At 42.4% G+C, this 15,996-nt stretch overlaps 1 protein-coding gene and 1 pseudogene across 3 annotated transcripts in view; both read right to left on the reverse strand.

Annotated features, from left to right (window-relative positions):
- LOC110537143 (unconventional myosin-Vb) overlaps window positions 1-5,578 on the reverse strand; it is a 75,998-nt gene extending 70,420 nt beyond the window's left edge. The window contains exon 1 of one of the 3 annotated variants that reach the window (XM_036937131.2): window positions 5,238-5,578. In XM_036937131.2, coding sequence (XP_036793026.2) covers window positions 5,238-5,315 — 78 coding nt within the window. In that variant the 5' untranslated portion in view covers window positions 5,316-5,578. Of the gene's footprint in view, window positions 1-4,192; window positions 4,686-5,237 lie in introns of those variants that run through there. The other 2 variants (XM_036937133.2, XM_036937132.2) reach the window with 2 other exon arrangements.
- A 3,016-nt stretch (window positions 5,579-8,594) lies between these two features.
- LOC149979095 (cilia- and flagella-associated protein 53-like) lies at window positions 8,595-15,675 on the reverse strand (annotated as a pseudogene).
- Between the last annotated feature and the right edge of the window lie 321 nt (window positions 15,676-15,996).

Below are 15,996 nucleotides of genomic sequence, written 5' to 3' on the forward strand. Positions count from 1 at the left end.
TATATCCACAGTAAAACAAGTCATTTATCAACATAACCTGAAAGGCCGCTCAGCACGGAGGAAGCCACTGCTCCAAAACCGCCATAAAAAAAGCCAGACTACGGTTTGCAACTGCACATGGGGACAAAGATTGTCCTTTTTGAGAAATGTCCTCTGGTTTGATGAAAGAAAAATAGAACTGTTTGGCCATAATGACGATCGTTATGTTTGGAGGAAAAATGGGGAGGCTTGCAAGCCGAAGAACACCATCTCAACCGTGAAGCACGGGGATGGCAGCATCATGTTGTGGGGGTGCTTTGCTGCAGAAGGGACTGGTACACTTCTCAAAATAGATGGCTTCATGATGCAGGAAAATTATGTGGATACATTGATGCAACATCTCAAGACATCAGTCAGGAAGTTAAAGCTTGGTTGCAAATGGGTCTTCCAAATGGACAATAACCCCAAGCATACTTCCAAAGTTGTGGCAAAATGGCTTAAGGACAACAAAGTGCACAAGCAGAGCAACATAGGACAAGCAAGACATAGCATACAGACAGAGCAACATAACACAAAAAGCAACAAGACAAAATCCAAAAAAGCAACAGTGTTTCCACACCTAACAAGCTACAGACAACAGACAACATGGAAAGCGGCAATACACAGCTAGGGATTATGTTCACAAATCTGATTGACCTTTAACCATGTCTTCATGTTTTTTGTGAAAGTGTGATAGGTGGTTCAGTTATGTGTTTCTGATGGCAGTGTATTCCAGACATGGGAAGCTCTCACAGAGAAAGCGGATTTACTAAAGGTGCTTTTCCTTAAGGGAACCTCTCATGGCAGACCTTGTGGATCTGCTGCCATATGTTTGGGTTTTCTGTTTTTTTTTAAATACTGAGTGGAGGGGGAGCCAGGCCATTTAGGATCTTGAATACAAGACATGCGTCGGTGTATTGCACAAGATTTTCCCAACTCAGGAGCTCATGCTTTCTGAGGATGTAACAGTGATGATGGCTACTGGGCTTCCAATCAAGCACTTTGAGAGCCTGTTTGTAGACAGACTGAATGGGATTTAATGTTGTACAGCAAGCTTGGGCCCAACTAGTCAAGCAGTATGTTAAGTGGGGGAGTATCATAGATTTGAAGTACAGTTTTGCTACCTCTGTAGTCAAACAAAATCGGAAATGAGCTAGGTTGAATTTGGTTATTTGAATTACCTTTTTCACCTGCTTTTTAAAAGAGGGGTTGGAATCAAGTATGATGCCAAGGTACTTAAAATCAGATACCACCTGGAGCTTCTCCCCTGATACATAGACATCTGGCTCAGTAGCATCTGTTGCCCTCTTTGTGAAGAACATGCAGACAGTTTTTTTCACATTGAAATGCAAACAAGAGTCACTGAGCCACTTTGTAACCTGGACCATTACAGTAGTGAGTTCTTGTGCAGCTTGTTGTTTGCTCTTTGCATGCACATATATCACTGTATAATCTGCATACATTTCAACTTCAGACCCAGTACAGACAGAAGGCAGATCATTACTGTACAGGCTGAACAGGAGGGGCCACAGTATTGACCCTTGGGGCACACCCACATCATAGCTAAGAGTGGGCGACAGCTCATTACTCACTCTGACACACTGAGTTCTGCATTCAAGGTATGATTTCATCCTTCTCATGCACATGGTGCGCATTTACTTTGAACACGGAGGCTGTTATGCTTGAAGTTAGTTATAACACAGTGTCCAAGTACTACTGTGGTTATTTGATCAGAATGTAGGTCTATCAGAGTGGCTTACCATACAAAACAATGGAGAAAATGCATCCCATAACATTTTTAACATGGAAATAGCTGTTCTATCATTTAGCCTACAGTAGCTGCCAATGTGAGGTGTTCAATGTAGGCCTACAATCCATGAGATTAAAAAAAAAACACAAAAACATGTACAGTAGGGATTGACATTCACCTGTACACTTGTCCTTCAGACAAGGTTGTGACTGAAAATGTTGTTGTTTGATGCAAGAAACCACTTTACAAAATAAAATTCATTATTCTTCCCATACCATTATTACAGAGAATCAGACAAATTACGCTACCCTCTGCCTATTTATTGGCTACTTAGTTTATTCAAGCCCGTCTCCAAATACAACACTGTCCCTTTAAGAAATAAAAAAAGCTCTTTACCTGACTTGTTTTTCAAAGATGGCTAGACGCACACATTTTGTGCTCTTGTAGGAAGCAACCACTCCCCCATTGCTAACTAGAAATTTGCTTTAACTCAGCTAATAACTCACTTAATAGCAAAGATTATGAACAAATGTGCACGTGGCTACATGCAGCTCTCACTCATCTCAAAACAAGCGCATCTACTCATGACCACGCCTGCTGTAACACAGTCCAGTTCAAAGTGAATGGCACAGATCCATATGGCAATGGTCTATTTACAGATAGGGACACAGCAGCTCTGACTGGTTATGGTGCACTGGTCTGTGTAGAGTATGGGCCTGAGTCGTGCCTGTCAATGCTATAGAATCTTTCTCCAATGCGCTCTGCCTATAAGAAAATATCTTGCATAGATCGTTTTGTTTTGGTATGTTGCATTGAAAGTGGCTAATATTGCATTGATTCGATCACAATTCCCACAGTAAAGGGAAACGTAGATAGTGTTAACTACTTCCAGTGTCCCAGAGAGGGAACATTGGAAGTAACTACTACATAAGTAGAACAATATTGAGGAATAGGTGTAACCTGCATGTTTAGACAATAGACGTAACTGAAAAAGCCATTTCCTCAACAAGTAAAAAGTTTCTAAAGAGTTCTAAAGAAAACAAAAGCTATTTTTGTAATTTCTGCAGTGGAATGTGGAACTGGATTTTGAGTCATGTAGACTAGAGGATTAGTGACAAATAATGTATGTAACCTGATTCTGTTCTTCTCAATCCAATAACTTCAAAGACATCTCTTTTTCAACAATTTAAATAGGTTTCTTCCTGAAACAAGTAATTCCGGTGATGCTGCACACAAATATCCTAGGTTAATCAATGCAGAGGCCTACACCACAAGGAATTATAATAACAATGGTAACCAAATACAATTTCTTTGCTTAGGCATAATATTCATAATACTTATTTTAAACACATCAATCAAAGTCAAATAGTATGCCGGTAGCATATCTATTGTCTGTACTGTAAACATCACAAATTCCACAAAGGGTATCAGCAGTTTTCAGTCAGCATTTGTCCTAAAGGTTCTATGCTTTTGAGTATATCAACAGGAGATGCTTAATTCAATCTCAATGAAAATCAAGGATAGCCAAAGATGCATGAAATGGGTAAGTACTAGGAGTGAAAAGTGGGAATCTGAAAGGACCACATTTGTGTATTGGTGTCAGCTCAAGTAATTGTTGCATGTTCATTCAACTGCGGGGGTTGTCTAATGTGTTACTGCATACAGTATACTACCTCCAGAAATAGAATATCCACATAATTCATGATTACCACAACCCAATTTCTTCACAAAGCAACTTCAGCAAAAATTGCAATTATCCCAATGTTCAAGACTCACTGTTGCCTGAGAGATCAAATCACAGATTATGAATGGTTTAGCTTGCTCATTTTTCCTTTCATAAAATAATCAAATGTAGTTATTCTAGCAAAAGACTTGTCAGTATTAAAAAATATTTATTTTACTCTTATAGGACACAACTAGGTCATACAGTAGTCCACAGGGCTAGAAGATAAGCCAGTACAACAGGGGCGTATTCATTACGCCAATTCTGTTGCTAAACGTTTCTTAAACGGGAGCAAGCAGAACGAAACAGGGAGAGACCGATCTGCATTTGTCCAATAGAAACGCTCGTTTTAGGTGTAAATCTGTTTGATTAATGACTACAGCCCGATACCAGAACGAAACTTGCTCGTACACCTGTCAATCAAGCTGTAATGACACATCCGAGGAAATACTCACTGGGACTGCGCTCGAGGCTCGATTTCTTATTTAACACTTGTCATTTTACCTGCATTGAAATACATGATATCGCAGCGGGGAATTCGCTACAATGGCGAATTCTACAATTCAATCATATTGTCACTATAGATATGATGGCCCAAAATGTTACAATTATGTATCAATGATGTAACAATAAATCAAACTGTAGCTATAGCAATAGGATAACAAATGTATAGAGAGCCAATGACTGTACAAATCACTCACCTTTGAATATAACTCGTTTACGGACATGGTCCAACAACAAGAGCACTCTCCAACAATATCACCGAAACTACGGGAGCATGGAGAAGCACCGCACTATTTATAAACGATAATATCTCATCATTGTTGATAATCTCAAAGTTTTTTCATATAATTAGAATTGTCATATTCCCGAATTCCAGAGTTGAGCTAAATGTGTTTGCCACTTCTGACCCCTTTCCTGGTGACCGCAGGTGTCTTCCCTTGGATGAGTTGTCGAACAACTCAGTTTTGCTTGATCACCGTCATATTCCTCAAAAATGAAAAACGCCAAAGATTTACGACTTGATAAGGATATGCTACCCAGCCCAATGTAGGCTACAAGTGCAAATACATAAATTATAAATAGTTTAATAATAGCTTGCCTTTAGTTAATCGCCGTTATACCCATGGACTCAGTCATGTTGACTGGCAATTTACAGAGCCGCATGCACGTTCAGAGTCCGCACGAGACCCCATCTGGCTCATCAACGCACTACAATGTATTCGACACTATAAATTAGAAAGACCAGTGGGGGGATAACCGGGACACAGCAGGGGGATAACCGGGGGGGTTGTTCCTAATAATGAATCTTAATTAAATGTAACCTTTTTTCCTCCACAAAATCTTAATAAACATGATGTGCCTATAGTTAGTTAGTTGGAGAGGGGTAACTAATAATGAAACATCTTCATATAGCCTTAGTTCATGCCATAATTGTATCTAATTAGATATTTCCTGAACTCAGTGGACAGTAACTTAGTTCAAGGCTAGCATTGTCAAGTCCTAAGTGTTATCTAATTCATTGTAGTACAATATGTGACTTGAACTAGGCTGATTCCTGAAGCCTATGAAAATGTAATGCTTGCACTTTGATATTAGTGACAGTTGAAAGATTACACACATTTGGGGACATTAGACTTTATAAAACACAGCATAATTGATACCTCCTCTCTCACATTTAGTCCCACTATGATCAACAACATCACAAAATACAACGTGTAATGTAGGTCTAAAGGAGTATGTTACCTGGCAATAAACTTCATAGTCAATCTTCTCCTCTTGTTTTTTCGCTATGGTGTTCGGTTCTTTCTGTTGCCTTTTCATGATGGTGTTATATTCCTTAGATATGTACTAGAATATTCTGCTACTCTATTCAGAGTTAGCTGTGATTATTCCATGTTCCAGGTCATACTGTTCTCAATACATTCTTGCCAGTAGGCTATCTGGGAGTTGAAGCTTTGCTTGAGCAATATTTCAAGCCTGCCTGAGCAGAAGACAGAACAAAACACTTTGTTCCAATAGCAGGCCATGACTCCTCCACTCCCAAACCACTCCTTCTGCAGGTATGGGGTGTTGACTGGCTTCACCTGGAATTAGACAAAAGACATTCCACCCATCAAAATCATTAAAGAGAACAGATAAGATCACAGATGGTCAAAAGGAAAACGTGTTATTTGTCAATGTGGTTTCCAAAAATTCAATCCAGGTCTTGTATCGGAATACATATTCATTTTTTTAACGTTCTACAATTTGTATGCATTCTACTGAAGTTCATAATGAACTGGTATACATAACTCATACTTATAAGGACAAGGGTTTGTGTTATCATGAAAAAGGCCTAAAACAGTTAGTTACCAAGATGGATAGATATTACTCAGTCAGTACTTGTGAAATGTTTTCCACATCAATCCATTTGGAGAGGTGTGTGTATACAAAACTCGTTCCACAGCAACAGCAGGTGTTCCTAATGTTGGGGCTAACACCATGGGTTGCTTTGGGAAACGTCACTGATAATTAGTATGACTCAATGCTTTGAAAGGGTGTTTCCTGATCATGCCACTAACAGCATGTTCTGATAGGTCAGACTGACCGCTGAAGTCCTATCATCTGCTCAACTGCCTATTGGTATTTCATAAAAGGTATGTGTCACGTGATGAGTCTAAGCATAACAATAGCCTCAATGACAGTATGGCACTAAAATTCAGTCAGTCTAGTTGGGTGATACAATAAGTTTTTAGTCAAATTCTTATTTCTGGCACCACTGTTTCACACCTTAATTAACATGCCAAGTACTGGCACATCAGACCCCTGGAATAAACACACAATACCTCATAAGACATTTTTGCAAATGTATAAAAAAAACGGAAATACTTTATTTACATAAGTATTCAGACCCTTTGCTATGAGACTTGAACTTGAGCTCAGGTTCAGCCTGGCCAAACTGGGGAGAAGGGCATTGGTCAGGGAGGTGACCAAGAACCAGATGGTCACTCTGACAGAGCTCTAGAGTTCCTCTGTGGAGATGGGAGAATCTTCCAGAAGGGCAACCATCTCTGCAGCACTCTACCAATCAGGCCTTTATGGTAGAGTGGCCAGGCAGACGTCACTCCTCAGTGAAAGACACATGACAGCCTGCTTGGAGTTTGCCAAAAGGCACCTAAAGGACTCAGACCATGAGGAACAAGATTCTATGGTCTGATGAAACTAAGATTGAACTGTTTGGCCTGAATGGCAAGCGTCACATCTGGAGGAATCCTGGCACCATCCCTACAGTGAAGCATGGTGGTGGCACCATCATGCAGTGGGGTTGTTTTTCAGCTGCATAGACTGGGAGACTAGCCAGGATTGAGGGAAAGATGAATGGAGCAAAGTACAGAGAGATCCTTGATGAAAACTGGGGCGACGGTTACAATTCCAACAGGACAACGACCCTAAGTACACAGTCAAGACAACACAGGAATGGCTTCTGGACAAGTCCCTTAATGTCCTTGAGTGGCTCAGCCAGAGCCCGGACTTGAACCTGATTGAACATATCTGGAGAGACTTGAAAATAACTGTGCAGCAACGCTCCCCATCCAACTTGACAGAGCTTAAGAGGATCTCCAGAGAATAATGGGAGAAACTCCCCAAATACAGGTGTGCCAAGCTTGTAGCGTCATACCCAATAAGACTTGAGGCTATAATCGCTGCCAAAGGTGCTTCAACAAAGTACTGAGTGAAGGGTCTGAATTCTTATGTAAATGTGATATTTCCGTTTTTTTTTATTTTTGATAAATTTGCATTATGGGGTATTGTGTGTAGATTGATGAGGGGGGGGACGACGACGACTGTTAAATCCATTTTAGAATAAGGCTGTAACGTAACAAATTGTGGAAAAAGGGAAGGGGTCTGAATACTTTCTGAATGCACTGGATTAGCACATGATGCATTATCTTAAATATCTCACACACTCTACAAGATTGTCTTTCTTTCTCTGCTTTCACTCGCTGTTGCTATATCCAGAGAATGCAACTTAATTAAACACAAGAGCACTTAAGCTCATGACACAATGTATGTCACACACTTTATCCCTGTATTACCCAACAATGTTTTGCTTGCCATCATCAAGTGAGATTACATTACAGTACAATGACATCCAGAGACACTCCTTTATTCATGTACACACAGGCAGGCCTCCAACTCCACAGTAATATAACGCCGCACACCAACTCGGTGCCGGTACCCCCTGTATATAGCCTCTTCACTGTTATTTTATTGTGTTACTTTTCTTTACTTTAGTTTATTTAGTAAACATAACTGCATTTTTGGTTAAGGGCTTGTAAGTAAGCGTTTCACGGTAAGGTCTACCTGTTGTATTCGGCGCATGTGACAAATCTAATTTGTATGATTATGCAATTGCAAATTGATTTATCCTTAAATAGGTCCATTTAATATTCCAACAATGTGCTCAAATAGGAGTTTTTTAAATTTAACATTGACATTTTTTATTTACAGCTCTAGTTCCTGGACAAAATATAAACAGCTTAATTCCTGGGCAAATCCTCCATCAATGAATGCAATAGCACTCTGCCAACGAGCAAAATATAACATTTATTTCCTGAACTCATGAGTAAGCATCACGAGCAAACTTATTTTACATCACTATACCATTTTCAGAGAAACATAGACAGCTAATTTGTCTTAAGAGGATTACAGCGTAACGCGTTTGCCAGAGATGTGTTTTAATGAGGTTAGACATCGTTAAACAGGGTTAGGTGTGTGTGCATGTGGGTGTGTGATCGTTAGAAATAAGTGTTTGTGTACTTTAGCTGAGTTACGAATGATGTGTGTGCATGTAATGTGTATCTGAGTATGTGTTCGCTGCCGAGCCAGGCCTTAAATGGATTTGGGGCGGCAGGGTAGCCAAGTGGTTAGAGCGTTGAACTAGTAACCGGAAGGTTGCAAGTTGAAATCCCCGAGCTGACAAGGTACAAATCTGTCGTTCTGCCCCTGAACAGGCAGTTAACCCACTGTTCCTAGGCCGTCATTGAAAATAAGAATTTGTTCTTAACTGACTTGCCTAGTTAAATAAAGGAAAAATAAATAAAATACATTTGCTTTACATCACAGGTTGTTCCAAGTAAGCATGGGGAAGATCTCCTGCATCTTCCTGTTGTACTGCTCCTGGTAGACCAGGCCCTGCCGGTGCTCCTGGTAGACCGGGCCCTGCCGGTGCTCCTGGTAGACCGGGCCCTGCCGGTGCTCCTGGTAGACCGGGCCCTGCCGGTGCTCCTGGTAGACCGGGCCCTGCCGGTGCTCCTGGTAGACCGGGCCCTGCCGGTGCTCCTGGTAGACCAGGCCATGCTGGCGCTCCTGCTCTGTCTGAACCCTTCCCTCATCACTCAATTGCTGCTGGGCCAGCAGGTCTGCTTGGAACCCCTGACAGCCCCGTCTCAGACCGGGAAGAAGTATTGATTGGGAAGACTTTTGCTGTGTATAAAAGAGGGTTGGATATATAGAGGAAAAACAATTTATGTGTATTGCTGTGAGAGGACAACTTTCAGAATATTTTTCTCTTCATCATCTAGCAGTTTGTTCAGCTCTACTCTCTCCCTGGCCAGCTGGGCTTGTTTCTGCATGTTCAGATCCACTAAGGTAAAAGCACAAACACACAAGCACACACACCATGATACCACATTCCAGGGCACATTCTCAGAGCATGCGCAGAACAGCTGGCAGGCATATTCACGATCATTTTCAACCTCTCCTTGTCCCAGTCTGTAATCCCCACATTTTAAGATGACCGCAACCTTCCCTGTCCCCAAGAACTAAGGCTTCATACCACAATGACTACCGCCCTGTAGAGCTTACTTCTGTAATCATGAAGTGATTTGAGAGGCTGGTTATGGCACACATTAACTCCACCATCCCAGACATCCTAGACCCACTCCAATTTGCATATCGCCCCAACAGATCCATAGATGACACAATCTCAATTTCTCTCCACACTGACCTCACCCACCTAGATAAGAGGAATATCTATGTGAGAATGTTGTTGATTGACTGCAGCTCAGCGTTCAACACCATTGCCCCCTCTAAGCTCGTCATCAAGCTTAGGACCCTGGGACTGAACCCCTCCCACTACAACTGGATCCTGGATTTCCTGATAGGCTGACCCAGGTGGTGAGGGCAGGCAACAACACCTCCACCATGCGTATTCTTAACACAGGGGCCCCGCAAGGGTGTGCGCTTAGTGCAGTCCTGTACTCCCTGTTCACCCATGACTGTGTGGCCACACACGATTCCAACACCATTATGAAGTTTGCTGACAACACAACGGGGGTAGACCTGATCACCGGTGACGATCAGTCAGCCTACAGGGAGGAGGTCAGTGACCTGGCAGTGTGGTGCCAGAGCAACAACCGCTCCCTCAATGTCATCAAGACCGTGGACCGTTCTGTACAGCACTTTGAGATATTAGCTGATGTACGAAGGGCTATATAAATACATTTGATTTGATTGATTAGATTTTTGCGGACAGCCCCAGTACATTACTGGGGCCAAGCTCCCTGCCATCCAGGACCTCTATATCACGCGGTGTGAAAAGAAGTCCCGGAAAATCATCAAAGACCCCAACCACCTACCAACTATAGACTATTTTCTCTGCTGCCGCACAGCAAGAGGTGCCAGTGCATTAAGTCTGACACCAACAGGCTCTTGAACAGCTTCTATTCTCAAGCAATACGACCATTAAATACAATGCATTCTGAAAGTATTCAGAACCCTTCCCCTTTTCTGCTTTTTGTTACATTACAACCTAATTCTAAAATGGATTAAAGAAACGTTTTTCCTCATAAATCTACACACCATACCCCATAATGACAAAGCGAAAACAGGTTTTTATACATTTTAGCAAATTTATAAAAATTCCAAAAACAGAAATACCTGATTTACATAAGTATTCAGACCCTTTGCTATGATAATTGAAATTGAACTCTATTCTATTGATCATCCTTGAGATGTTTCTACAACTTGATTGGAGTCCAACTGTGGTAATTTCAATTGATTGGACATGATTTGGAAAGGCACACACCTCTCTATATAAGGTCCCACAGTTGACAGTGCATGTCAGAGCAAAATCCAAGCCACGAGGTCAAAGGAAATGTCCGTAGAGCTCAGTGACAGGATTGTGCCGAGGCATAGATCTGGGGAAGGGTACCAAAACATTTCTGAAGCACTGAGGGTCCCCAAGAACACAGTGGCCTCCATCATTCTTAAATGGAAGAAGTTTGGAACCACCAAGACTCTTCCTAGAGCTGGCCGCCTGACCAAACAGAGCAATCTGGGGAGAAGGGTCTTGGAGAAGGGTCTTGGTCATGGAGGTGACCAAGAACCCAATTGTTACTCTGACAGAGCTCCAAAGTTCCTCTGTGGAGATGGGAGAACCTTCCAGAAGGACAACCATCTCTGCTGCACTCCACCAATCAGGCCTTTATGGTAGAGTGGTCAGACGGAAGCCACCCCTCAGTAAAAAGCACATGACAGCCCATTTGGAGTTTGCCAAAAGGCACCTGAAGGACTCTCAGACCAAGTCTCTGAATGTCTTTGGTCTGATGAAACCAAGACTGAACTCTTTGACCTGAATGCCAAATGTTACGTCTGGAGGAAACCTGGCACCATCCCTGCGGTGAAGCATGTGGTGGCAGCATAATGCTGCGGGGATGTTTTTCAGCAGCAGGGACTGGGAGACTAGTCAGTATCGAGGCAAAGATGAATGGAGCAAAGTACAGAGAGATCCTTGATGAAAACCTGCTCCAGAGCGCTCAGGACCTGAGACTTGGGCGAGGGTTCACCATCCAACAGGACAACGACCCTAAGCACACAGCCAAGACAATGCAGGAGTGGCTTTGGGACAAGTCTCTGAATGTCCTTGAGGGGCCCAGCCAGAACCTGGACTTGAACCCAGTCGTACATCTCTGGAGACCTGAAAATAGCTGTGCAGCTATGCTTCCCATTCAACCTGACAGCGCATAAGAGGATCTGCAGAAAATAATGGGAGAAACTCCCCAAATACATGTGTGACAAGCTTGTAGCGTCATACCCAAGAAGACTCGAGGCTGTAATCGCTGCCAAAGGTGCTTCAACAAAGTACTGAGTAAACGGTCTGAATACTCATGTAAATGTGATATTTCAGTTTTTTATTTTTAATACATTAGCAACAATGTCTAAAAAGCAGTTTTTGCTTTGTCATTGTGGGGTATTGTGTGTAGATTGATGAGGGGGGAAAAAACAATTTAATACATTTTAGAATAAGGCTGTAACGTAACAGAATGTGGAAAAAGTGAAGGGGTCTGAATACTTTCTGAATGCATTGTAGCTAACAAAATAGTTACACGGGCCGAGTTTAATTTGTATCTTTGTTGACCTACTTGCACTCTCTCTATGCACACTCACAGGGCCTTATTCTTATTTATATTGACCTACTTGCACTCTCTCTATGCACACTCACAGGGCCTTATTCTTATTTATATTGACCTACTTGCACTCTCTCTATGCACACTCACAGGGCCTTATTCTTATTTATGTTGACCTACTTGCACTCTCTCTATGCACACTCACAGGGCCTTATTCTTATTTATATTGACCTACTTGCACTCTCTCTATGCACACTCACAGGGCCTTATTCTTATTTATATTGACCTACTTGCACTCTCTCTATGCACACTCACAGGGCCTTATTCTTATTTATATTGACCTACTTGCACTCTCTCTATGCACACTCACAGGGCCTTATTCTTATTTATGTTGACCTACTTGCACTCTCTCTATGCACACTCACAGGGCCTTATTCTTATTTATATTGACCTACTTGCACTCTCTCTATGCACACTCACAGGGCCTTATTCTTATTTATATTGACCTACTTGCACTCTCTCTATGCACACTCACAGGGCCTTATTCTTATTTATATTGACCTACTTGCACTCTCTCTATGCACACTCACAGGGCCTTATTCTTATTTATATTGACCTACTTGCACTCTCTCTATGCACACTCACAGGGCCTTATTCTTATTTATATTGACCTACTTGCACTCTCTCTATGCACACTCACAGGGCCTTATTCTTATTTATATTGACCTACTTGCACTCTCTCTATGCACACTCACAGGGCCGTATTCTTATTTATATTGACCTACTTGCACACTCTCTATGCACACTCACAGGGCCTTATTCTTATTTATATTGACCTACTTGCACTCTCTCTATGCACACTCACAGGGCCTTATTCTTATTTATATTGACCTACTTGCACTCTCTCTATGCACACTCACATGGCCTTATTCTTATTTATGTTGACCTACTTGCACTCTCTCTATGCACACTCACAGGGCCTTATTCTTATTTATGTTGACCTACTTGCACTCTCTCTATGCACACTCACAGGGCCTTATTCTTATTTATGTTGACCTACTTGCACTCTCTCTATGCACACTCACAGGGCCTTATTCTTATTTATGTTGACCTACTTGCACTCTCTCTATGCACACTCACAGGGCCTTATTCTTATTTATATTGACCTACTTGCACTCTCTCTATGCACACTCACAGGGCCGTATTCTTATTTATATTGACCTACTTGCACTCTCTCTATGCACACTCACAGGGCCTTATTCTTATTTATATTGACCTACTTGCACTCTCTCTATGCACACTCACAGGGCCTTATTCTTATTTATATTGACCTACTTGCACTCTCTCTATGCACACTCACAGGGCCTTATTCTTATTTATATTGACCTACTTGCACTCTCTCTATGCACACTCACAGGGCCTTATTCTTATTTATATTGACCTACTTGCACTCTCTCTATGCACACTCACAGGGCCTTATTCTTATTTATATTGACCTACTTGCACTCTCTCTATGCACACTCACAGGGCCTTATTCTTATTTATATTGACCTACTTGCACTCTCTCTATGCACACTCACAGGGCCTTATTCTTATTTATATTGACCTACTTGCACTCTCTCTATGCACACTCACAGGGCCTTATTCTTATTTATGTTGACCTACTTGCACTCTCTCTATGCACACTCACATGGCCTTATTCTTATTTATGTTGACCTACTTGCACTCTCTCAGTGCACACTCACAGGGCCTTATTCTTATTTATGTTGACCTACTTGCACTCTCTCTATGCACACTCACAGGGCCTTATTCTTATTTATGTTGACCTACTTGCACTCTCTCTATGCACACTCACAGGGCCTTATTCTTATTTATGTTGACCTACTTGCACTCTCTCTATGCACACTCACAGGGCCTTATTCTTATTTATATTGACCTACTGGCACTCTCTCTATGCACACTCACAGGGCCTTATTCTTATTTGTTTTGTGTTTTGTCAATACATTGTTATTGATTATTGCATTGTTGGGTTTTGAGTTTGCAAGAAAGGCATTTCATTAAAAGTTGAAAGTTGAACTTGAAAGGGACAGATCTACAGACAGCTCTCCTTTCATCCCTTTCCTTACATTTCTCCTGGATCTGCAGGTGGCCTGTCCATCACGTCCTTCGTCAGCCTATCCCTGGCCTACGGACCGAGGTCAGCTTCAACTCTATCAGCTTCTCTGTCTACACCTCCTGTCTCTTCTGCTCCTCAAGCTGATTGGCCAGGTACTGCTGGTACCTACTCTGCTCCACTCGCAGCTCAAGCTGTAAAAACACTCAGTCAGATGCTCATGTCAGGACCAGCTCGTCCTGCTGCTCTCTGGCCAGGAGCTGCATCTCCAGCTTCAGAAAGTGGTTCAGCAGCCTGCGCCGGTTCTCCTGAACCTGGAGCTTCTGATGGTATTCTCTTTGTTCCTCCAAACGCAGCATATGATCAGTGATCACAGAGCAAAATACAGATGGCCCCAATTAGTGATCACAGAGCAAGATACAGTGGGCCCAAATTAGTGTGATCACAGAGCAATATACTGAGGGCCCAAATAGTGATCACAGAGCAAAATACAGATGGCCCAATTAGTGATCACAGAGCAAGATACAGTGGGCCCAATTAGTGTGATCACAGAGCAATATACTGAGGGCCCAAATAGTGATCACAGAGCAAGATACAGAAGGCCCAATTGGGGATCACAGAGCAAGATACAGAGGGCCCAATTAGTGATCACAGAGCAAGTGTCACGCCCTGGTCGAAGTATTTTGTGTTTATTTTCATTTATTTGGTCAGGCCAGGGTGTGGCATGGGTTTTTGTATGTGGTGTGTTGGGTTTGTAGCTTAGTGGGGTGTTCTAGTGAAGTCTATGGCTGTCTGAAGTGGCTCTCAATCAGAGGCAGGTGTTTATCGTTGTCTCTGACTGGGAACCATATTTGGGCAGCCATATTCTTTGGGTGTTTCGTGGGTGATTGTCCTTAGTGTCCGTATTCTGTGTTTATGTGCACGAGTATTAGGCTGTTTCGGTTTTCGTTACGTTTATTGTTTTGTAGTGTTTGTATTTAGATTCATGTTGTTTCAGTTTAATAAACATGGATTGCAATAGCTGCATTTTGGTCCGATCCTTGCTACACCTCCTCGCCGTTACAGCAAGATACAATTAGTGATCACAGAGCAAGATACAGAGAGCCCAATTAGTGATCACAGAGCAAGATACAGAGGGCCCAATTAGTGATCACAGAGCAGAAATACACTGATTCAAAGAGAAACATCTCAGCTACCGGCTGAATTAGCCTACGAGTAGCTGGGCCTCCTCCTCTTTGAGCTGCTTGGCTTGTTCTCTCCGCTGCTCAGAGGCCTCTATCTGAACACGCAGGTTGGCCAGCTGCTGCAGGTTACTCTTCCACCTCTTTCTGCTGCTGCGCCTCCTGTCGTAGCTGCACAGCCCACTCTCTACCAACCTTGTCCTGTCTGCGTCGAGTCTGTTCAGTCAGCAGCTCCTCACTCTGCTCTCTGAACATTTTCCATTTAAAATTATAACCTTTCGGTATGGAGGTATTTACCTGGATTTAAAAAAACTGCAAGATTGGCAACTATAAAAACCTTAAGGTGTTCCCTCTACCCGAATAGCTGTTCTAGCTTGTTTTCCACCACTCTCTTACCTTTTACTCTGCCTTCTCTCTTGCAGTAACTTGGCTCTCTCACGCATCTTGGCTTGTCTCTCCAGCACTCTCAGGAGCTCCTTCTCCTCTGCCTCCAACATACACTATATTTACAAAAGTATGTGATCACCCCTTCAAATTAGTGGATTTGGCTATTGGCTGACAGGTGTATAAAATCGAGCACACAGCCATACTATCTCCATAGACAAACATTAACATCGCCCTCTGGAACATGTAGTGAGGTTTAGTAATCATGGTTGTGGGCCAGCTGTTTCTCCTGAACAAGTGACCTGGCCAAGGAATCCTCCAAGCCCTAGTTATTTGCTTTAACTGAAACATCTGGGCTCTCAAGTGGTGCAGCAGCCTAAGGCGCTGCATCTCAGTGCAAGAGGGGTCACTGCAGTCCCTGGTTTGAATCCAGG

The sequence above is a fragment of the Oncorhynchus mykiss genome, chromosome 12 (assembly GCF_057628025.1).
Source record: "Oncorhynchus mykiss isolate SJ-2025 chromosome 12, ASM5762802v1, whole genome shotgun sequence".
In the NCBI taxonomy this organism is placed as follows: Eukaryota; Metazoa; Chordata; class Actinopteri; order Salmoniformes; family Salmonidae; genus Oncorhynchus; species Oncorhynchus mykiss.